This window comes from Toxorhynchites rutilus, chromosome 2, assembly GCF_029784135.1.
Source record: "Toxorhynchites rutilus septentrionalis strain SRP chromosome 2, ASM2978413v1, whole genome shotgun sequence".
Lineage (NCBI taxonomy): Eukaryota > Metazoa > Arthropoda > Insecta > Diptera > Culicidae > Toxorhynchites > Toxorhynchites rutilus.
The window spans coordinates 5,271,894-5,294,114 of record NC_073745.1 but is presented as its reverse complement, the minus strand read 5'-3'; the positions used below and the strand labels follow the sequence as shown (position 1 = coordinate 5,294,114).

Here is a 22,221-nt window from a genome sequence, read left to right as displayed (position 1 = left end):
ATTGAGGGGAGCTTCTTGAACTTGCCTTTTCCTTCTGCTTTTATTTGTTCGCTCGTCAGACCCGTTTCAGTTATCACCCCCTCAATTTCTACTTTATGGGAGGGTATAAATGTTCGATATTCGAGAGTGAAATGTTGATCAGCAACAATCTCGTTTGCGTGTTTCCGTTCATTCACGACAACTCGCAATTTGTTCGGTCTAACCCTGCGAATTTCAGATACAGAAGTGTATGTGGCCAGATCTTTCATGATCTGAATCACGTTAAGGTTTTTTCCTTTCGGTTTTGGCCGGAGGAAAACAACCCAAGGGCCAGTTCCAGGTGCATCTTCTGGATAAACTCTGACGCGTGGAGCGGAGACAACAGAGGGGGAAGACGAGGACGAGGATGAGGATGAGGACGAGGAGGAGGATTGGGTTGGATCGGAAGCATCAGAAGGGGGAAGCGAAATCGATGATGGGAGAGGGGGAGTGGAAGTAACAGTGGGTTGAGAAGGGAGGCTTGCAATTTTCTTAGAGGGGTGCTTGGTAGGATGAGCGGATTCGTCCCCAGAAGAATTATCTTCCTTATGAGGGACTCGTTTATGTTTTTTCCCAGATCTTGTATGAGATTCATTATCGGAGATCTCCATCTCTGGAGATCCTCCACTATTCTCCATTTTACAAAAATTTCTGTCTTATTTCTAAATTTTTTTGATTTTAACAATAATCTTAAAAAAAATAGCAAAAAATATAATAATATCAAACAATGAACAAATGAATTGAATAATAATATTAATAATAAATATGTGTACCTTAATATATAAGTTGTTCCAATAATGCGCTCTACTGCCCTAATCAGGGAGAGACAGAGGCTACGCGCTACGGAGACAACACAATGGCGCAAGAATAGCTTACGAAGCCACGTGATGATGAATCCCGTTTGCGACAGTCACGCGATGGCGATCCCGTTATGCCGAATCAGTTCAACAGCCGCAATCCGGCTCGCTGCAAGAGCGCTGCTTCCTTTGTTCCTTCGTTCCACTTCACAAAAGGTCAGGTCGAAAGCGGACAGCAATGACCTTCACTCGTACACGATTCACTCGTACCAATAGCACAATAGCAAAAGTGGCAACGCACAATACCGACACTGAACTTTACTCGTCAAGAGTTGGATAGCGAATGTGCCGTCAAAGTTGACAGGAAGGATTCATAGAAGAAAAGAAAACAAAAAAAAGGAAAAGCACAATTAAGTGAAACCGAGAGTTGTGAATTTGATAAAAAGTATGTTTTTTTAATTAAATTGATTGAAAAGAAGGTAGTATAGGTGGATTTGTAGTGCGTATTCTGGATGTGAAATTTTCATAAAATTACAGGGAGAAATTAGGAGAAATTTAAGCAAGGCAAGGCAAAATACTGGAAGCGTGGAAAAAATCAGGAAAATAGGAGCGAGCACGAGAACTGAAAAAGAAACTGTTTTGTAAGCAAAATAATATTATTGAATTTTTGTAAAATTTGAATAAAAATATTTTTTAGTTTGAGCTGATCATAAAAAAGGACTGCTTCGAAATTAGTTTCTGTATCCGCAACACAGGCAGCGCATCTATTTAAACATTTATGTGATAATTCCGCTATGAGAACTGGTATTCTGCCCAAAATATTACTCCTTCACAATCGCACATTCGAGAAAACCAACGACAAATGCATATCTGCTTTTCTAATGGTTAAAAGACGGTAGTAGAACTGCACAATCAACCAAAAACTTTTTTTGTAATCGTAAAATCACAGCTGAATCAATAAACTAGAATCAAATGACGCATGAAATAACATCTAAAGAAACTTATTTGGCAATAGAATCATTCGCCTGCAGAAAATCTTCGGGTAACAAGTGTCTATCGAACATAGTTTTCCTGAAGACTTCTGAAATGGTTTAGCACAATTGAATGTTGTTTTAAATTAAGCTAATCAAGATACTATTAAGAAAAATGTGTCGAAAGCATTCCAATAGAGAAACAACCAATGGATTTCGGCATACTTCTTTACTGAACTTTGACAGCAGGATACAAGTTCAGATAATGAAGCGAAAATTAGAAAAAATAAAACAATATTTTGAATGCCTAAAATGCTCCAATTTGAAACAAAAATATGTTCGATGTGGTTACTTTCATAAAACGTGGAATTGTCAAGTTCAATTTCAAATATAGGAAGACTCATCGCTTGTGATTTCCACTATGCCATTGATCTAATTGATAGCAGTCTCTTAGCTGTGGTGCAAAATACGTAATCTAATCCCGGATTCAAAGCCTCTTTAAAAAAAAAAACACGAATGTTGTAATAACATGTGCTAATTAACGGAAATCTCACTTGTAACATCCCAATCTTTCGTTCGGTAGGACAAAGTGATCCGCAAAAAAAACCGTTCCCCGGTGCTGATCATGCCTAACTAAGCTGTATTAAAAGTAACGTCGCAAAATTCGGGAAATATTTGGGAGCGAGGGCACCCAGAAAAGGTGGACTGAATTTGGATCTTCTAATACACTAGTGCAGGAATAGAGATTTAGATAGCACTCGTTTCCCTAAGTCCTTCCCAAATTATATAGATAATCCTCCAAATATTCCGGTCATTTCATCATGTTATCAACACCCCACATGTACTCTGCTGATAAAAATGTATAAGCAGTTCTCCGTAGACTTGGACCTAGAACAGAGAGTTCAGTTTATGATCAAATGACGTAGCTTAGAAGTTGAAAACAATGACATCCAATGACTCTACTTCCAATAGAAACATGATCGCTCACCATTTAAGTGAGTTTCATTTAGAATACATATTTAAGCGGAGAAGTTCGTTGATATGGAAAAATATTCGAAATAACTATTTTAAGGATAAAAATGGAGTACTCAAAATGGGTGAAAAGTTTAAACATTTTTAAAACAGCATAACAGATTTCATTTATTTTTGAAAACAGATCTGAATGTGCTTTTAAAAAACTTTTGTTAAACGTGTCCACGTGGACGTGGACACCGCGGACAAGCGTGGACAATTTCGTACCCCCTACTCCCCCTAAAGTTGTCCACGTGGTATGTAGGCAGATTTCGAGGTAGAGAGTTGTATGAATTTTATCAAGAATAAACTGAATAAACCGCCTTCGAACTAATTGCCTACGGAACGCGTAACGAACGGAAGTCGAATTATTCCGCCAACAAGTTGATTCAACTGCCTTCGCACTAATTTCTTACGGAGCGCGTGACGAACAGGAGTTTGAACAACTTGTCGAAATCTACTAAGTGGGAGGATCACCGAGAGCAAAATCTTCTCGAACACCGAGCGCAAATTAGGCAATTATTGCTTCGAACGTGGGAAGTCTCGAAGGTGTTGATCTCTCATTATTCAAATTTGATCGGGTTTGTTTTGGTTCTACGAGCAGCGTACGCCTTCGTAACGTACTAAATTCTGAACTCCTCCCAGCCGAGCCAAACATATGATCAGAGATGCCAACCTTCCTGATTTTTCTGAAAAGATCCTGCTTTTTCCTGATTTTTGTACTCTCTACATTATTCGTAATGAATATACTGGTTTCCATGCCAAAGTTTTCTGCATGGAAACCGCAGATATATATATATACATATATATATATATATATATATATATATATATATATATATATATATATATATATATATATATATATATATATATATATATATATATATATACATATACATATATATATATACATATATATATATACATATACATATATATATATATGTATCTATATCTATATATATATATATATATATATATATATATATATATATATATATATATATATATATATATATATTATATTATATATTAGCGCAGTTCTCCGGCTCGCGCTTGTATAAAGGGTGTGTCACATCAAATTGCATCACGGAAAAAACGCTGTAGAAATTCGCCCAGTAGACCGATCCTTTTTTTTTGAACAGAAATCCATTTTCTCTTGAAGTCCGCCTCCGATTTGACAACTTTTGGGTTCTTCCGGAGGGCCTGCTTCATAATCGCCCAATATTTCTCTATTGGGCAAAGCTCCGCCGCATTGGGCGGGTTCATTTCCTTTGGCACAAAGGTGACCCCGTTGGCTTCGTACCATTCCAACACGTCCTTTGAATAGTGGCACGAAGCGAGATCCGGCCAGAAGAGGGTCAGGTCCTCGTGCTGCTTCAATAGTGGTAGTAAGCGCTTCTGTAGGCACTCCTTAAGGTAAACCTGCCCGTTTACCGTGCCGGTCATCACGAAGGGGGCGCTCCGCTTTCCGCAAGAGCAGATCGCTTGCCACACCATGTACTTTTTGGCAAACTTGGATAGTTTCTGCTTGCGAATCTCCTCCGGAACGCTGAATTTGTCCTCTGCGGAGAAGAACAACAGGCCCGGCAGCTGACGAAAGTCCGCTTTGACGTAGGTTTCGTCGTCCATTACCAGGCAATGCGGCTTCGTCAGCATTTCGGTGTACAGCTTCCGGGCTCGCGTCTTCCCCACCATGTTTTGCCTTTCGTCGCGGTTAGGAGCCTTCTGAACCTTGTATGTACGCAGGCCCTCACGCTGCTTGGTCCGCTGGACGAATGAACTTGACAAATTCAGCTTATTGGCGACATCCCGGACCGAACTTCTCGGATCACGTCTAAGCTGCTTAACTACGCGCTTTTTCACTGACGGAGCATCCATTTTTGCCGTTCTTCACCTTCCGGTCGATGGTTAGGTTCTCGAAGTATAGTTTTAGTACTCTGCTGACCGTGGATTGGACGATTCCCAGCATCTTACCGATGTCCCGATGTGACAACTCCGGATTCTCGAAATGAGTGCGCAGGATTAATTCACGACGCTCTTTTTCGTTCGACGACATTTTTCCAAATTTACGAAAAATTGACAGTGAAGCATGGCCAACGTGATCTATACACTCTTATCTGATTATAAGCGAAAGCTGAAGATATAATTCCTAAAAATTAAATTTCTACAGCGTTTTTTCCGTGATGCAATTTGATGCGACACACCCTTTATATCTTACATTAAGTTAAACTTTGTACTTAACTTTTTTTTCTCTACCCTCAATTGTTTCGTGGGTTCCCAAAACATTGCTAGAAAATTTAATTTAACCAGATTGTCTGACAAATAATGTGTATGTAGATGTATCCCCTGAGTTATTAATGTAGGAATACGTTTCAGAGTGTACTCAATTACTCAAGAGAAAACTTTTAAATCCACAGTCGATATAAAAAGATTTTATTTGTAACTTAAAAGATGAGACTATGGTAAATATATCTATAACCGTACTAAATATCATAAAAAATAGGAAAAATTCTACAAGTTTTCCCCTGCTGATATGCTTTCCTCATTTGTTGAGTGAAAATTTGAGTATTGATTTCTCTGCAATTGACTGTAGTGATGCTGTAAGTTTTTCGGAATAAATATAAACGATCAGAAAGTCAAGCGAAACACTAGCATTCCCGCTTATGCGAGGATTTTTTACCATGCTTTTTAATTCTTTTACATTCCCGGTCTTCGCCCGAAGTAATGAAGACATAGAACTATGAATATAAAATTAAATAATAATGCTTCGATTGAAAATTATGTTTTTGTTTTCCCAAAAATCGACATTAACTTCTTTGACAACCCAATATGAGCTATCCTGATTTTTATTTTCATTCTCCCTGATTTTTTCAAATTATAGTTGGCAACCCTGCATACGATCGCTTCAAGTGATAAAAAATTACACGCCAACTGTTCTAGAAGCTTTGAAGAGGCAATGAATGAAAATAGGGAAAACCACGTGATTCTAGTGCCGACCTTCGTTTGCCTACCATTCTTATTGGAATAAAAATTCTTTTGATTTCTTACAGTACTTTATAAATTCAAAACAGAATATTTGCAATATTTTTTCTATATACACATTTTCCGTAGAACGAACGCTGCATTTCCTATTTGTATTTAATAAAACAGTCTCCTGTTTTCTGATATGGCACCATTACTGAAAGACGTAACCCTACGTTGAAAAATTAGGTCATTATTTCTAAGGTTTTCGTTATTGTAACTCATACACAATAGTTTGAAATGAAGTAACACCAGATAGGGTCAACCAGGAATGCCATGTTGGGTATAGCTGCATAGATGTATACACTGGAGAAAAACATTAGTAGATGCAGCTACCAAATCTTCAGTAACCGAAACATTGGTAAAATATACACATTTTTTGTACATATTACCAAATTTTTGTAAAACTAATGTCAAATGCAATGTACATCCCTACCAACGATTCGTACATTTTACTTCATAGCATGAGTAACCTTGAGTATTTTCATGCTTAGCAACTGCGTGTGTGTGCATTCGCCATTTCTCTAGTGGAAGTGGAGCGATTCGGAGGTAAACATTTTGTTTTTGTTGATTCGTTGTACCTTAATATTTCTTTTTTTAGCTTCTAATCGTAGAAAACAAATAGCACTGAGCAATCATCAGCTGAATTAAACTACCAGCGCCGATTCGGACAACATCGTCTTGGATGAGGAGCAGCAGCACCTGCGCAGATCTTCGGTGTTGGCCCATCTGCCGCTCACAACAAACTTCTGCGAAAATGGAAAACTGCAAAGTTTTATGTGAATATTAATATTAGAATATTAACAAGAATAAAATTATTTGAAAACAGCTTTCGAATCAAAGATTTATTATTCGACAAATATCGTTATTACTGTGATTATCCCTTTACAAACGAGGGCCAACATATTCATTGATATTGCCCCAAAATTGAGCCAATATTGCCCCTACAAACCGTGATTTTGCCTGAAATTTGTGTCTACCAATTTGTTTTTGTAGAATGTACCAATAATTAGTAGGGTAGAAAATGACTAACGAATTGGTAATATTTACCAAACAATTTGTCATATTTACTAATTATTTCTCTTAGTGTAGGTCTTTCCGAACCCAGTTTCCTATATTTTCGAGCGGTTATAGGTACAAAGTGGATCGAGCGACGGAAAGTGCTACAAAAGTGCTGGAATCATACCCCGCCTTGCCTCCCCACAGGCAGCACTGTCTACACTTTCAATTATAATTGTATGCGATTATTTATACTGAGCGGAAAGGCATCACTGCAGCGATAGCTTTTCTCCTTCTCGTTGAACTGTCAACACATGAAACATGAAAGTGTTTAAAAAACAGTCGCCAATATCAGCTGGTTTTAGGGATTCTATTCTCAATTGGAATTCTGCTCGGTAAAACAACACAGAGAAAACTTCCAATCGAAGTATGGACAGGTAACAGAAGTATTTTGTTTCATTGCTTTCGATCTACAGAACATTTTACCTCTATCTCATATTTTTCAGAAACCCTTAAACTCTCAATGGCACAGCAATATTCCGTTGCAATCGAAGGAAACTTTAAGTGCAGTTTTCATCAAATTCTGCAAACGGCAGACATCATCTGGTAGAAGTGATGTGAGGACGGAGAAGGTGGTTTCTAGAGATGGGCAAAACAGTTCACTTTGAAGAACGGTTCACTCACTAACCGTTCATCTAAGTGAATCAGTTTTTTTGAACCGTTCTTTCGCTCTTTCGTTCAGCGATATTGAGAACAACATAGAATGTTGGCTGGAACCCAACATCAATAAACAGCTATTATATGATATCGTTGGATTGGATAGTGTACGTATGGGATTTATATTTTTGAAATTTAGTGGGGAAAGATAACCTGCTTCATTAAAAGTCGCAAACTGTATGTGAAAATATGTTTATCGGTCGACAAAAATTATGTAATAGTTTGATGCGCACAAAATATGTGCAATTTTTCATATTTCATACTTCATTTTTACACACAGGTTCCATGTAAGATCATATTTCATAATGTTCATTCAGGGAAAAAAATCAGCAGCGATTTTCACTAACAATCAATCATATAAACAATCACGATAACATGTACACGCAATAGGTCAAACAACGAATTGAAAGCAACGAAAAAACTTTTTTCTCAACATGCCCTCACTATAAAATTTTATGTTTACCTAATCCATGAATCGCCCCAGCTTCCCCCAGATTTTTTCTGATAACCAGAAAGTATAGAAGTTTTGCTTTTAAAACTACAAAAATCTAATTTAATTTTTAACCCAAAATTGAGAATACATTAACAAAATAAACCCAGCGTTACATGCATTTTGCTCATAAATGACAAATCGTTTTATTTTCCTTACAAGCGTTCTCGTTGTATTTATCCATTCCGCCCAGCGCAAATCAGTTCAGCTGCACTCGTTCGTTCGCAAACAATTTGCCCGCAAACACGTCGTACTCAAACAGTTCGTTCCCAAACAGTTCACTCTCAATCAGTTCTTTCCCATACAGTTCACTCGCAAACAGTTCGTTCACAAACAGTTCACTCTCCAACAGTTCACTCTCAAACAGTTCACTCGCAAACCGTTCTTACGGAATCAGTTCGTTCACAAAACGGTCGCTCGCAATCAGTTCGTGGGGAGAACTATCGTTCTTTGAAAAAGAACGACCGCTCGTTCACTCTTTTCGGCGAACTAGTTCGTTCGTACCGTTCGTGAACGGTTTGCCCATCTCTAGTGGTTTCGAAGAAGACAAAAACTCGATCTGTGTCAATAAGGAAACATTATGCGGTAGCTGCAACCAGCCATCCACTGAAATCCCAATAGTCGATGATGAATTCTCCTGCTGTCGCTGTAGAGCACAAGATGCGACGAAAACAATTGAGCTGAGAGTGGATAAAGTTCCGAAGAAAATTTGCACCTGTCAGGGATTTGCTGCTGACAACATGAACACTGCAAATGTTTGCTTTCAATTTTAGTGGCATTGTATTAAGTTTGAAAGCATTGCATGAAAAATAAATGTTTGTAAACAACGCAATTTTATTTTTTTTGTTCCTTGGAAACTTTAAACTTTCTTCAAAACAAATACCGCCATAATAAGGTTCGAGCAGTTTTTCAATCGGTCGACGCGGTGCCAGATTGGCACAGGTTTGGCTTGTAATTGGCTGTCGAATACGAAGGGTAGGTCGACAAAATCATTGCAAAATGGCACGATATCGGCATCGTTGTCGACACCATTTGTTGGGACCGATTCGACACAACAATGTAGAGTGGGAAACAGTTCCCACTCTACACTGTTGTGCCAAATCGGTCCCAACAAACGGTGTCGACAACGGTGCCGATATCGTGCCATCTTGCAATGATTTTGTCGACCCATCCTTCGTATTCGACAACCAATTATGAGACAACACTGTGCCAATCTGGCACCACGTCGACCGACAGAAAAATTGCTCGATCCTCATTATGGCACTATTCTCTTTTCAAAGAAATAGATATAAAAAGTGAAGAAAAAACAAACCGTTGATGGATATTATTTATTTCATTATAAATATATACAAATACATCATACATTACATTTGCTATTAACAGCTAACAGTTTGAGCGCAACGAATGATCCCTGAAAATAATCAATGACCGATTTGTTCGCAGTCCACCTAGACATCAGATTTGGTCTTCATGTTGTATCACAGTCGAGCGAATCATCTCCGATCGCGACAATAACGCCACCCTCGCCAGTCCATCCATCAGCTCCATCGACTCCAAATCGGAGGAGGTATGTATGTGTTGAGAATTAAAACTCCTTCTGTAGCAGTTCGGTTTGAATCTGCTCAAACTGGAAAAATATGATTTTATTTTTAGTTTGAGAATGTAAGGTAAGTGTTTTTTTTTTGTATTACATACAGATTTAGTTTTTTACTCCTACTACGAGAAACGTGCCTGGATTCTAAGTTGCCTCTGCATAAGTTTTTCGCTGCGTAAGTAAGGTTGGTAAGTATCAGAAGATATAACAAAATAATCAAATTCTTCTCACCTACGGTTTTAGAAATCACGCGCTAACTAAAATCGTGTTCTACTTATTAAGTTTCAGTTCAAATAATAGTCACAAAATCAATAACTAGACTCTTTTAAAAATTCACAACCAGTCTTGATTTTTCTTGGTTCTCGAATGTTCGGAAATGAATGGCTTACTTTGACGTTTCTTGCTCTAACTGTTTTCCGGTTGCCAGGGCTGCTGTCACTCAGATGAAGTTAATTTGGCCACTTGGGTTTCGGTGCCCAGTGGTTTCAACATTTCCCCGACCCGTAAACCTCGTCCAGAACCTGCTTCCTGGTCAGATTTACCTGATGACCCGATCTCGATGACTGCAAGTTTAGCTACTGGTCGCCGGAACAGCCCACCGGAAGTGTGAACTTCTGCTTGTCTCACACGGCCATCCTTGCCTGCGATGACTTTGTCCACTCGCCCTCGGACCCATCCATTGCGATTCTGATCGTCTGTGATGAATACTAGGTCGCCTACCTTAAGTGGTTTCGAGTCTTCCAGCCATTTGGTGTGCACGTTCATCGAAGGGACATATTCTTTTAGCCACCGCTTCCATAGTTCATCGGCGATGTACTGAGACCTTTGGTAAGTGCTTCGAAGCGCTTCAGCCTGACGTGTTGGTGCGATGCAAGGATCCTTCAACTCTGTAACGGTACCACGCAAATAATGGTTGGGCGTGAGTGCCTCGGCATCCGTTGATTCTTGCGGCATGTAGACCAATGGTCTGCAGTTAACGATCTCTTCGGCTTCGGCGATAACGGTCAAAAGAGTTTCATCGTTCATTCTACGGTTCGTGTTCAGTGTTGCCATAGTCGTCTTGACCGTCCGTACCATACGCTCCCATATGCCCCCCATATGAGGGGCCGATGGCGGGTTAAAGCACCAACGTGTCTTGGCATCGGTAAAGACATTGGCACAGCCTGTCCCGATCCGACGTATCTGCTCTTGGAGTTCCTTGTTGGCTGCCTTCAGGTTGGTGCCATTATCGGAGAAAATGATGATTGGTGGACCTCTACGCAGCACGAATCTCCGTATGGCCATGATACACGAGTCAGTGTTCAATTTGTGTGCAATCTCTAAATGCACTGCTCGGATCGTCAGGCATGTAAAAAGTACAACCCACCTTTTTTCGACCCATCGTCCTAATGCCACCTCGATTGGCCCAAAATAGTCGACGCCGACATAACTAAATGGTCGCAGGAACGGCATCAATCGTTCAACCGGTAGAGGTGCTATAGTAGGTACTTGCGGTCGACTCTTCTTGACTCTACACCATTGGCAATTTTTCATCGCCCTCTTCACACCACTTCGCAGCTTCGGGATATAGTAACGCTGTCGGATTTCGTTGAACGTTGTCTCTCGGTTTGCGTGTCCATAACGCCGATGATATTCCGCTAGCAGCAAATCGGTGATATCGTGGTCTCTTGGTAGAATGATGGGGAACCTCGTGTCGTAAGGAATAAAGTCCGCATATTTCGTCCTACCGTCCATCCGTAATACATCACACTCATCTAGGAACGGTTTGCAGTGATAGATGGCACTGTTCTTCTCAATCGGAATCCAATTTTCCGATGTCAGTTGACGGTTCTTTTGTGTGATAGCTACTTCGCACGCAAACATCTCACGTTGCGCCGTTTTCCACAGCAGAACTTCGGCTAATTCGTATTCTTCTTGTTTCAGCGGAACAATGGTATAATTTGCATCACGGATCACCAATTTTCGCATTCTTTTGGTAGCATCTGGAATGACCTCGATGGGCGTTCGATCAATCCGACGGCGGCAGTTCGAAAGGAACCTGTAGACGCAACAGATCGTACGAAGTAGAACATTCCACCGGGAAAACCGACTAACGTCGATTATTGGTTTATTTGCCTTCGATGTGTGGAGCATGTGACATGCCCGGAGTTCGGTCTTCGTGTTTGGTGCAGGTGTCTTCTGTATCGGCCACATCTCCTCCGATTGCTGCAGAAACTGAGGTCCAGCAAACCAGGGTCCATCAGAATCCAAGCAAGGGCCCTTGCCCCACTTGGTGAGCATATCTGCCACATTATACTTCGTTGGCACCCAACGCCATTCGTCGATCTTCGTCTCTTGGAGAATTTCGCCGATCCTGAAGGCCACGAATGGTTTATACTTCCGCTGATCGGATCGGATCCACGAGAGCACATTTTGAGAGTCGGTCCAGAGCGTGCGTTTCATTACCTTCAGTTCATGGTTACCTTCAACTGAATTCAGCAATCTCGCTCCTAGTACTGCACCCATTAGTTCCATACGAGGGATTGACATCAGCTTCAGCGGGGCCACCTTCGTTCTTGCCATCACCAATGAGCACCGGGGACCATCGTCGGTTGTTATTCGGAAAAAAGCAGCTGCACCATACGCCTGTTCGCTGGCATCGACGAACACATGAAGCTGTAAGTCTTCGTAGACCTTCGGAGAAGCACCTTGTAGATAACAACGCGGGATTTTTACTTCTTCAATCATAGGCAGTTTCGATATCCACTGGGACCAACGTGTGTAGCTTTCGTCGTCGATCTTCTGATCCCAATCACAACCAGTACGCCACAGACTTTGTAAAACGATTTTGCCATGGATTGTGAAGGGAGATAGGAATCCGAGCGGGTCGAAAAGGCTCATTAAGCATCGGAGGGCTATCCGCTTTGTCGGTCGCTGATCGTTGATGAGGTACGGTAGCAATTCCTTCCGAAAGTTGGTTGAAAAGGTAAAAACATCCTCGTGGGGACACCATATAATCCCAAGAACACGTTCCGTTGCTCCATCATCATTTAGTTGCAGCGGCACTCGATCCTCAGTTTCTTGTCCACCTAGTGCTTGAGTGAACGATCTTTCGTTCGAGACCCAGCTATGCAGCTCGAACCCAGCTTTCGAATGCACGTAGCGGACCTGCTTTGCTCGATTAATGGCTTCTTCAGCAGTATCGGCGCTGTCGAGGTAGTCGTCGACATAGTGTCGACGAACTATAGCTCTTGCTGCATCTGGGAATTGGTCCGCATGTTGGGAGGCATTTAAATTCTTCACGTATTGAGCGGATGTAGGTGAGCAAGCTGCCCCGAAGGTTCCAACATCCATAACGTACACGTCCGGCTTACACGAAGGGTCTGTTCTGAAAAGGAAACGCAATACGTGTTTATCAGCTTCCCGAATCCGATATTGGTGGAACATTTCGCGTATGTCCGCTTTGAAAGCCACCGGTCGTTCTCTAAACTGCTGAATAATGGCTGGCAGCGATGTTAGAAAATCCGGCCCAGAAAGCAGCAGGGAATTTAACGATGTTCCATTCACTTGAGCCGCCGCGTCCAAGACCAAACGTATCTTGCCAGGTTTGTTTGGATTGACAACAACGCCGAGAGGTAGGTACCAAATCTTCTTGGGATTCACCGACACCATCTCTTCATCCGTCAACTTATGCGCATACTGCTTCGTCTGGTATTCTTCGATTTTTCGGCATACAGCCTGTTCGAGGGAAGGATCCTTCTTCAGTCGTCGCTCGAGACCACACAACCTCTTTAGTGCCATAGGGTAGCTGTCCGGCAGCTCGAAATCATCGTGCTTGAATAATAATCCGGTTTCGAAACGACCTTCAACACGAACGGTTGTTCTCTTCAGCAAATCTCTAGCTCGACGAACTTCATCTGACTCAGACAGTTCGTTCACTGTGACTCCAGCTTCTTCTACGACGAAGTACTCACGCATCACGTCGTGCAGTTCCTTGTTTGTAAGTTCGCGGTGACAGCCTAAAAAGCCTTCAATGTGCGAAGCTCCCCGAGGTCCGTAGATTGTCCAACCGAGGAGGGACCTGACAGCGATTGGTTCGTTGATGTTTCCAATTCTTGATTCCAAAGGCGCCATCAGATGGATATTGTTAAGTCCGATCAGAATCTTTGGCTCCTCTCCTGCTTGGTTAGCCGAGTACAGTCCCTGAAGGTGCGGATATTGACCGATAATCTCTCTGAAATTCACGCGCTGTCTTGGGAGGTACAGCTTCTTCACCGTACGAGCTTCGTTCAAGGCCAATCGTTGTTCCATTGTATCACCTGACACTTGCAATGATAAGCACACGGAACCCAGTTCGCGACGGACGATATTTCCTGTCCACTGAAGCGTTAGTGGCTGCGGCTCTCCGCTAGCCTTCAGCTCATCGAAGAGGCTCTCCTCAATAAGCGTCATAGACGAACCTTCGTCCAAGTAAGCGGAAGTTTTAACCGATCGTTGATTGTAGTAGAGTATGATCGGTATAATCCTGAAGATCACCGAGCGCTGCTCCGTGATGTGAGCGTGATGTTGTTCTGTAGTCGGAGGTGCTGTGTGCCTCGGAGTTGAGTTGGCAATTGCATTACGGTGCACCAAAGGATGATGATGCTCACGACAGTTTCCAACATTGCAGGTTATTTTAAACTTACACCAACCTTCGTGCTCGTTTAGACACCGTTCACACAGCTTGTACTGCTCCTTCCATTTCAATCGCTCCGCACCAGTCATACTCCTGAAGACGTCGCAGTTCCTGACTCGATGTCCATCTTTCTTGCAGACTTGACAAACGAGTTGATGTTTCATGGCTGGACTACTGGGGTCGCTGTGTGCTTGGACAAATCCTTTCTCCCTTGACCTTGGTTTGTCTCCCTTGGCAGATGCTGTTCCTTTCGGATCGACGACTAAGATTACTTCAGTGGCCTCCGCTACGATACTGGATGTGAAATCCGCAAATGTCCGAAGAGTTACTCGGTCAGTCAATCTTCGACACTGCACCCACTCGCGCTTCGTTGCAGCCGGAAGTTTCTCGACTAGTTCCTGTATCAGGATCGGGTTAACCAAGTGATCTTGTAGGTTAGCTGCTTCCAAATGGTCACATAATTCTTGGACCGCCATCCCGAAAGGAATAAAAGTTTCTAATCGATCGCTTCTCGGAGCATCCGCCTTCCGGACCTTGTTTAGAAGCGCGTGAATCAACTGCTCAGGTCTGCCGTACAGCATCCGGAGCGTTTTAATCACCTGTGGTACGGAATTTGGCAAAAGTAGTCGACTACGAACGGACTCGAGTGCCGGTCCCTTTAGGCACTCTTGAAGGCGGACAAGATTCTCAATGTTACTAAATCCACAAGCATCCGTTGAGTTAATATAGCTGCTGTAAAATAACGGCCATTCTTCAATTCTGCCGGTAAATGTAGGTAGCTTCTTGGTGAGGATTTGACGAGCGGCGCGTTGTGCCCTGGTAGGCCCCGACCCGTCTCGAGAACTGGTCGTCGACGTTGACAATACCTCCTCATTTCTCCGACTTTCATCCCTAACGGATTCTTGCTTGCGGAATTGACGATTTACCTGTTGGTACTGGAGTGGGGCGATATGTCTCGGCTGTCGCGGTACCTCCGGATTCCGCTTGGGCGTTTGGTCCTCGTAAACTTTCAGAACCTCGTCCACGTTTTCGTTAAGAACCGCTAGTTTCGTATCCGGATTGACATGGTGGATTAGCCAGTCGTGCACTTTTTCCCGGTTGTCGTGTTCGGAAAAATCACCCAAATATTGTCCTCCAACTGCGCCGTCATCGCTTCCTATTTCTTCCAACACCAATTGGTGGCGGTCACGCTGATACTTTTCTTGTAGAGTGCGCTGCTTCCGCTGAAATTCAATTTCTTCTGCCAGCTGCTTCTCTAGCATCTCCTTCTCCTGAGCCAGTCGCCTCTCCTGCAGCTCCTTTTCCTGCTGGAATCGCTTTTGCGCTATCAATTGCTCGATCTCCAACCTCCTCTCGCGGATCAGTTTTTCCGCCTCTAGTTGTTTCTCCTTCATCGCCAATTCCTCTTCCATCCGACGCATTTCAAGCTCCATAACAGCGGAACGTTTGCTGACTCTTGAAACAAGCGATTTGTCATCGCCCCCTTGGATGGCGGAATTTCTCACTCTGCGTCTTGGTTCCGAGATAATCGTTCGAGTCGTAGACGTGGTCATGTTACCGGTAGGTGGTCGATTGTCGAGAGCCACGAACTGAGGTAAGGGTTTCGGAACAGTTCCGGTCGCGGATTTGCTACCGGACTTTTTCCCCTTTTTCTCCCTCTTCGCGGCACATTCCGAGCATCGGAAATCACGATGTTCCACACCGGGTGATTCATTCACGCAAGCGAAATGGAACCATGTCTCGCAGTCGTCGCAGGCAACCATCTGTTCGTTATCCGGGCCATTACATAAGCGGCAGCTTCCCATCTCAAAGTGAGGTTATGTAAATCTTTTGAGAAATGTTGAGAATTAAAACTCCTTCTGTAGCAGTTCGGTTTGAATCTGCTCAAACTGGAAAAATATGATTTTATTTTTAGTTTGAGAATGTAAGGTAAGTGTTTTTTTTTTTGTATTACATACAGATTTAGTTTTTTACTCCTACTACGAGAAACGTGCCTGGATTCTAAGTTGCCTCTGCATAAGTTTTTCGCTGCGTAAGTAAGGTTGGTAAGTATCAGAAGATATAACAAAATAACCAAATTCTTCTCACCTACGGTTTTAGAAATCACGCGCTAACTAAAATCGTGTTCTACTTATTAAGTTTCAGTTCAAATAATAGTCACAAAATCAATAACTAGACTCTTTTAAAAATTCACAACCAGTCTTGATTTTTCTTGGTTCTCGAATGTTCGGAAATGAATGGCTTACTTTGACGTTTCTTGCTCTAACTGTTTTCCGGTTGCCAGGGCTGCTGTCACTCAGATGAAGTTAATTTGGCCACTTGGGTTTCGGTGCAGAGTGGTTTCAACAGTATGTGACGACCAACTATTTGGCGTTGCTATGTGAATATGTAGCAGCATAATGTAGGCAGCCCACTCTGCTAAAACCATTTGAACAAGCTGAAAAAAGAGCAAAATACATGGAGGTTGTAATGAAACAATACATTGTAATTTAATGGAAAAAACTTTTCATACCTACGAAATCTGATTCTCTATCCATTCTCTGTTTTGTTTTGAATGACAGTTCAGAGAGAAAGAGAAAAAACATTCACTGCAGTGATGCCATTTCGGTCAGTGAAAGTATCGAGTTCATTTATAGCTGCAACTATAGGAAATGGTGCCAGCGGGGGGCAAAGAGGAGCTAGATTCCAACACTTTTGTAGCACTTTTCGTCGCCCGACCGACGTGGTGCTTATAACCGCTTGAATATATTTGAAACTGGGTTATCAGAAAATCCTTTTTCAACGTGACGATTATTAGTTATGCTACCCTAATCTGACAGCTTTCTTGTGTGTGAATGGTGTGAATACGCGAGGCTGGCAGATTGTTTTGCTGTCAATTCGTCAGCTGGGATAAAATATCCAGTAAAATTCTGGCAAACGAACAGACGAACAGACAAAATTATATCCTGATGAATTAACATGATAATAAATATGGCAAGCGGTGAGCCTACTTTAAATAGCGAAAACGATAGAACACAACCAACAGAGCGCATAAAGTGTTGGATTTGTCCGGCGAAATTTTTCACTGCTGAACAAGAATATGAACATCACATAGAGGTAAGATGTTCAAATTTAATTTGATGTTTCTGAATTTTACTATTCCTTCAGATGATACATCAAGGCTTCCGGTTTTGCTGCGAGGAATGCGACGATGTGACACTCTTCAAAACAATACAGGAAGCTCGGGATCACGTTGACGATAGACACGATATTAATCTGCAGCAGTGTCCAAATTGCGAGAAATCCTTCAATGCATTTAATCTGAGGAGGCATTTTAGCGAAGTTCATCAAACAGTTCGGCAGTACGAATGCAGTTTGTGTGAGAAGGAGCGTTTCGACGACAGAGGGAAGTACGAAAACCATGTTTTTCACGCCCACCAAGGTTTCCGTGTGAAGTGCCATATTTGTCATCGAATGTTGAAGACTAAATTGAAACCGCACATCGAATATATTCATTCCAATGGGACGGCGAAATGTAACATTTGTGGCAGAGAGTACAGTAACAAATATAAGCTCATGCGGCATTTGAAATGCCACACCGATCCGAAGGAACCAGGGACCTCCGTTCGCTGTGAGCGATGTGACGAAACGTTCGACAGCGTTAGCAAACTTAACTATCATAAGGTAAGCAAGCAATTTCCTCCAGTATGCTTAATAAAACTTTTTACTTATTATTTTTTAGGCCAAACACCAAACCAAAATACATCAATGCGACAAATGCTCCAAAATGTTCTATCGCAATGGAGCGCTTGTCCAGCATCAGAAAACCCATGAAGAAAGTGAGCTTCATTGTGAGTTATGCAATAAATCGTTCAATAATGTTAACCATTTCCGGAAGCATATGAGAGGTCACAACAAACGACAATATAAGGAGCGAAAAGATACAAAACATGTTAGCTAATTATGACTGATAGAAATTTGAGTGTTTTACTAAAGGATGTGATATATCATTCCGAAGCATTTCTCGCTTTTTTAAATATTCTGCTCCGAGTGTATTGCCAGATGCTCCTGAAATCGAGCTTTACCCTTAACAAGTGCATTACACACAGGACAAGACATCCTCTGGTGCACATATTTACCCTTCATGTGATAATAAAGCCCAGCGCTCGTAGCGAATTTTTTGTCGCACTCTTTGCAGTCATATTTTTTGATTAAAACTCTATTTGGATCGTGGATTTTCATGTGACTCACAAGCAAATAGTTATGCTTGAATCGCTTATCGCAAATTTCACACACAAAATTACCCGATCCACGCAGAGTCGAACGTTTATTCGCTTGTCCTGAAACCTTCTGGTGTGACTTGATATGAAGATCCAATCCGACCTTTCGTTTGAATAACTGACCACATTCTTCGCAAATAAACTTACCAATGGTTTCGTGAGTGGTGAGATGTTGTCGGAGATCGGTGATAAGATGGAAGATCTTTGGACAGTGGGGACACTGCTCAGTTGGTTCTGTGTGGGCTTTGGTCTGTACAGAAATGAACGATACATTAATGATAACCGAGCCATAATTTGGTTGTAAGATAATACCAACCTTGTGATACCGCATTTGGTTTCTGTTTGCGAGACTCAATCCGCAAACGTCACACACAATCGGTTTGGCCTTGTGAATTTTTGCGACGTGATTCTGAAGCAAGGTTCTATTACGAAAAGATTTGGAACAAAATTGACAGAATGATTCGATTTGTTGGTGCAGCCGGGCAGCTTTCTCTCGAGCTTTTAGACCAACTTTACACTGGACACCTGTGTGGACAACCATGTGTTTTCGCGTACGAAACGTTTTCCCACAATCTGAGCATCGAAGATGTCGACCATCATGCTTGTGCTGAAAAGAAAGCGAGTGTGAATTTATACCACTCGACAGTTTGTTGATGCCTTACATGAATGTGGTTCCAATAGGGATTTTCCTCATAGCCTCGTCCATCATCGCACAATGCACAGCAATATATCTTTTGAAAACTTCTCATTTCTTTGTATGAAGAATCTTTATCAGTCTCATTAGTCTAGAGTGTTTATAACACATATCAATTGATAAGAATTTGTAATAGAAAAGTTCAAATACTTCATGACTATCAAGATGCTTCCATATAACTGCTTTACTCGTATAACGTTCCTCACAAAAGGAACAAGTGAACATTAATCGCCCCAAGCAGCTCTTTTCATGTTCATCTTTTTCCCCTTCTCCAAATCCTTCCATGCAGATGGTACACATGTGCGCAAACCCATTGTGGTCGTCCCGGATATGTTTTTCCAAAGATTCAACTCCTTTGAAGAAAAGGTGACAAATATGGCATCGGTTGATTTTCTCCTCTGGATGCAACTTTCGCATATGTCTTGCTAGCGATCTTCTATTGGCCACCTTTTCATTGCAGAATGTACATTGCAGCTTGAGATTCACTCTGGACGCTGTCTTTCCCCTTCTCATGTCTTTACTGCTCAACTCTATACCGCACTCGTTTGTCCGGTCATTATCAACATCACTTAATTGGTTTTCTATCAAAATTTCGGGTTCAATATTTATCTCAGTCCGTTCCAAGTCAGGAAAACCGTTCCCGTCGTCTAGCGCTGTCGCGGAAATAGAATCCCTTGCACTGCAATCACTGTCTAGATCACTACTACTGGACAGATCACTTCCGTATTCTCGGGCTAGTAAATCAAACAGACAGCGCGCACAGAGCTGATGTTCTGGGACCCAGCTTATGGCTATCTGAATGAACGATGAAAACGGGATTTATAAATGAATAGAGGAAGTAAAATACTCACTTACTGGCGTTAAATCGGGTGAAATCCTGTGGCAAATTGTGCATTTATTCATTGTCAAAAGGCTTAGCTGCTACTTTCCCAATAGTGAAGGTTTACTTATTTGCCAAGAAATAAACAAACCGTTGAAATATTTGGGAGTTTTGGTATGACATCTGGGAAAATGTTTTATAGCATTAAACTGGCCCATGCCAAAGTACGTAGAGTAGAAGGTAAGTGATATTACCTGTGTATACACACGGAGCGCGCACACAAAGAAGATAGTAATAAACAATCCTCAATTTGTTCGATGTTCGGAAGTTTTGACGTAGGACTACGTCTTTCATTTCTATACCGGGGTGTAAAACCAAAGTTTCGAGAACGAAAGCGTTACGCCGGAGATCGAGATTTTGAGCGTTAATAGCTCTTAAACAACTGAACGAAATGGTATGATAAACACTTCATTTGAAAGATAAAATGTCTACGCGTCATATACTTGTTACTTTTTCATCCAAAAACTTGTTTCAATAGTCTTAAAATTGCTTTCAAAACAGGCTATTGAAATCACCAATCGGTATATAAGCGAGCGCCGCTCGTAAACCCACTCAGTTATGATTGAACAGCGATTGGAGCATGTTGTCGCTGTTGTTGTGAAGCTAATTTCGTTTATCATGAAAGCGCTGATGAACGGTGTCACCAAAAGCCTGTTTGTGCACCTAAGGCCAAAAGGGAATCCATCAGGAGGAGAGTGATGCCACGGTTCCGCTTGAAACATCGGAGCAGCCGCCACACACACACACACACATACACGCGCGGAATTCTCGTTGCTGAAAAATAATCTGCCAGTTCCCCTGGGAATTAAAAAATACATTAATACGAAATAGTTTATTTTAATGTTTTCTATCCATATAACACTGCAACCAAATACATTTGGTTTTGTTATTTTTCAATCAATCGCAATTAACAGGAAAGCTTCTGAATATTTTTTTCCCCATCAGTGGAAATTTTCGTATCCAATGTTGGATGCATAACATGAAAAACGGAAAATGTTTTACATCGCGAAAATCAAGTCATTTTCGAGCGATTATTTGCTTTCTACTCATATAATGCTGCGACCAAATACATTTCGTTTTGGATTTTTTCAATCAAGTGCGATCAACGTAAAACCACGTCTTTCGGCAATTTATTAGAGGTGCAATGAATATTTAGGAATTCCCGCTCTACGCGCACTGGCAAACAATGTTTACTCAACAATTTCTCAAACTAGAAATGGGTGTTGAGAGAAAGGATTAGCGAACGCGAAAACGACAAACGGGAGAAAGATACGTTTGGAGGTTGAAGGAAATTGGCAGAAAACTTCTTCATTCTATCATTCAAATAATGTGATTCATACCACATCGTTTTGCCAGAAAGAGATTATTAATGCTCAAAGGAGGAATCGAGTCCTCCGAGGAAATTACCCAGCACAAATTAGAGTCGACTACCGATTGCTGCATTCGTACACAAATAATTTTATAATGCAGTTTCACCAAAGTGATTTCTTCGGATATATTCACTACATCATGTCATGTATTTCATATTCTTCATTACGAAATCCATATCCATGGCACCTATCGGTAACGAATTATTATCGAAACCACGATTTTCGCTAAATGCTCCTTTTAGTTCGGCCTGTAAAAAACTTTTCTAAACTCTAATCCATCAAATTTGGAGCCCTGAAAAGGGCCGTTGATTATATGCTAAGCTAATATAGCACCCTTTCCTTGGATTCGATGGGCCAGCTGAATGTCCTTGGGCATGATGTGACGCGTTTTGCGTGGATAGCACACAAATTTGTATCTTCGAATAAGCCTCCTGCAGCGTCATAGCCGCGGAACTTTGGAAGCGCAAGTCGGTTTTGAAGTCCTGAGCAATTCCACGAACCAAATGCTGCAAAGGTAGCTTGCGGATCAGCAATTCTGTCGACTTCCGATAGCGATGAATTTCACGCAAAGTTCCCGGTCGATAGCGATGTGGCTTCTCCACCTATCCTGCTACTGGTGCGCTTATCCGAGCTGACTTCGTGTGCCTTACCACCGAATGACTAACGAGCTGTCTGCGAAAGACTAACGAGCTCGAGTCCTCACGGTGCGAGAGTAGAGTAAGAAATGAACGAAAGCAAAG

General features: G+C 41.7%; 3 protein-coding genes across 8 annotated transcripts; 1 reads left to right on the top strand and 2 right to left on the bottom strand.

The window, feature by feature from the left end:
• Positions 1-1,060: 1,060 nt before the first annotated feature.
• On the bottom strand, positions 1,061-20,379 carry LOC129768668 (PR domain zinc finger protein 5-like). Of its 4 annotated transcripts, none has more exons than XM_055770453.1 (6): positions 20,087-20,268; positions 19,382-20,026; positions 19,200-19,322; positions 18,854-19,144; positions 18,685-18,787; positions 1,061-1,131 (listed from the first exon to the last, which is right to left on the bottom strand). In XM_055770453.1, exons 1-6 carry the CDS (start codon positions 20,132-20,134, stop codon positions 1,076-1,078), a joined length of 1,266 nt encoding a protein of 421 aa, XP_055626428.1. In that variant the 5' UTR covers positions 20,135-20,268; the 3' UTR covers positions 1,061-1,075. The 4 variants fall into 4 exon arrangements, with proteins under 4 accessions (XP_055626428.1, XP_055626430.1, XP_055626427.1 ...); XM_055770455.1 differs by lacking the exon at positions 1,061-1,131 and adding an exon at positions 6,546-6,589; XM_055770452.1 differs by lacking the exon at positions 1,061-1,131 and adding an exon at positions 20,306-20,379 and having other exon boundaries at positions 18,290-18,787; positions 20,087-20,234.
• LOC129768666 (uncharacterized) lies at positions 9,179-16,865 on the bottom strand. Of its 3 annotated transcripts, XM_055770449.1 has the most exons (6): positions 16,791-16,865; positions 16,367-16,715; positions 16,237-16,306; positions 9,856-16,167; positions 9,726-9,795; positions 9,180-9,657 (listed from the first exon to the last, which is right to left on the bottom strand). In XM_055770449.1, exon 4 carries the CDS (start codon positions 16,081-16,083, stop codon positions 10,060-10,062), a length of 6,024 nt encoding a protein of 2,007 aa, XP_055626424.1. In that variant the 5' UTR covers positions 16,084-16,167; positions 16,237-16,306; positions 16,367-16,715; positions 16,791-16,865; the 3' UTR covers positions 9,180-9,657; positions 9,726-9,795; positions 9,856-10,059. The 3 variants fall into 3 exon arrangements, with proteins under 3 accessions (XP_055626423.1, XP_055626425.1, XP_055626424.1); XM_055770448.1 differs by having other exon boundaries at positions 9,179-9,657; positions 9,726-16,167; XM_055770450.1 differs by having other exon boundaries at positions 9,179-9,657; positions 9,726-16,167; positions 16,237-16,715.
• Positions 17,134-18,420, top strand: LOC129768669 (zinc finger protein 225-like). Its single transcript, XM_055770456.1, has 3 exons — positions 17,134-17,374; positions 17,426-17,941; positions 18,000-18,420. Exons 1-3 carry the CDS (start codon positions 17,237-17,239, stop codon positions 18,216-18,218), a joined length of 873 nt encoding a protein of 290 aa, XP_055626431.1. The 5' UTR covers positions 17,134-17,236; the 3' UTR covers positions 18,219-18,420.
• Positions 20,380-22,221: the final 1,842 nt, after the last annotated feature.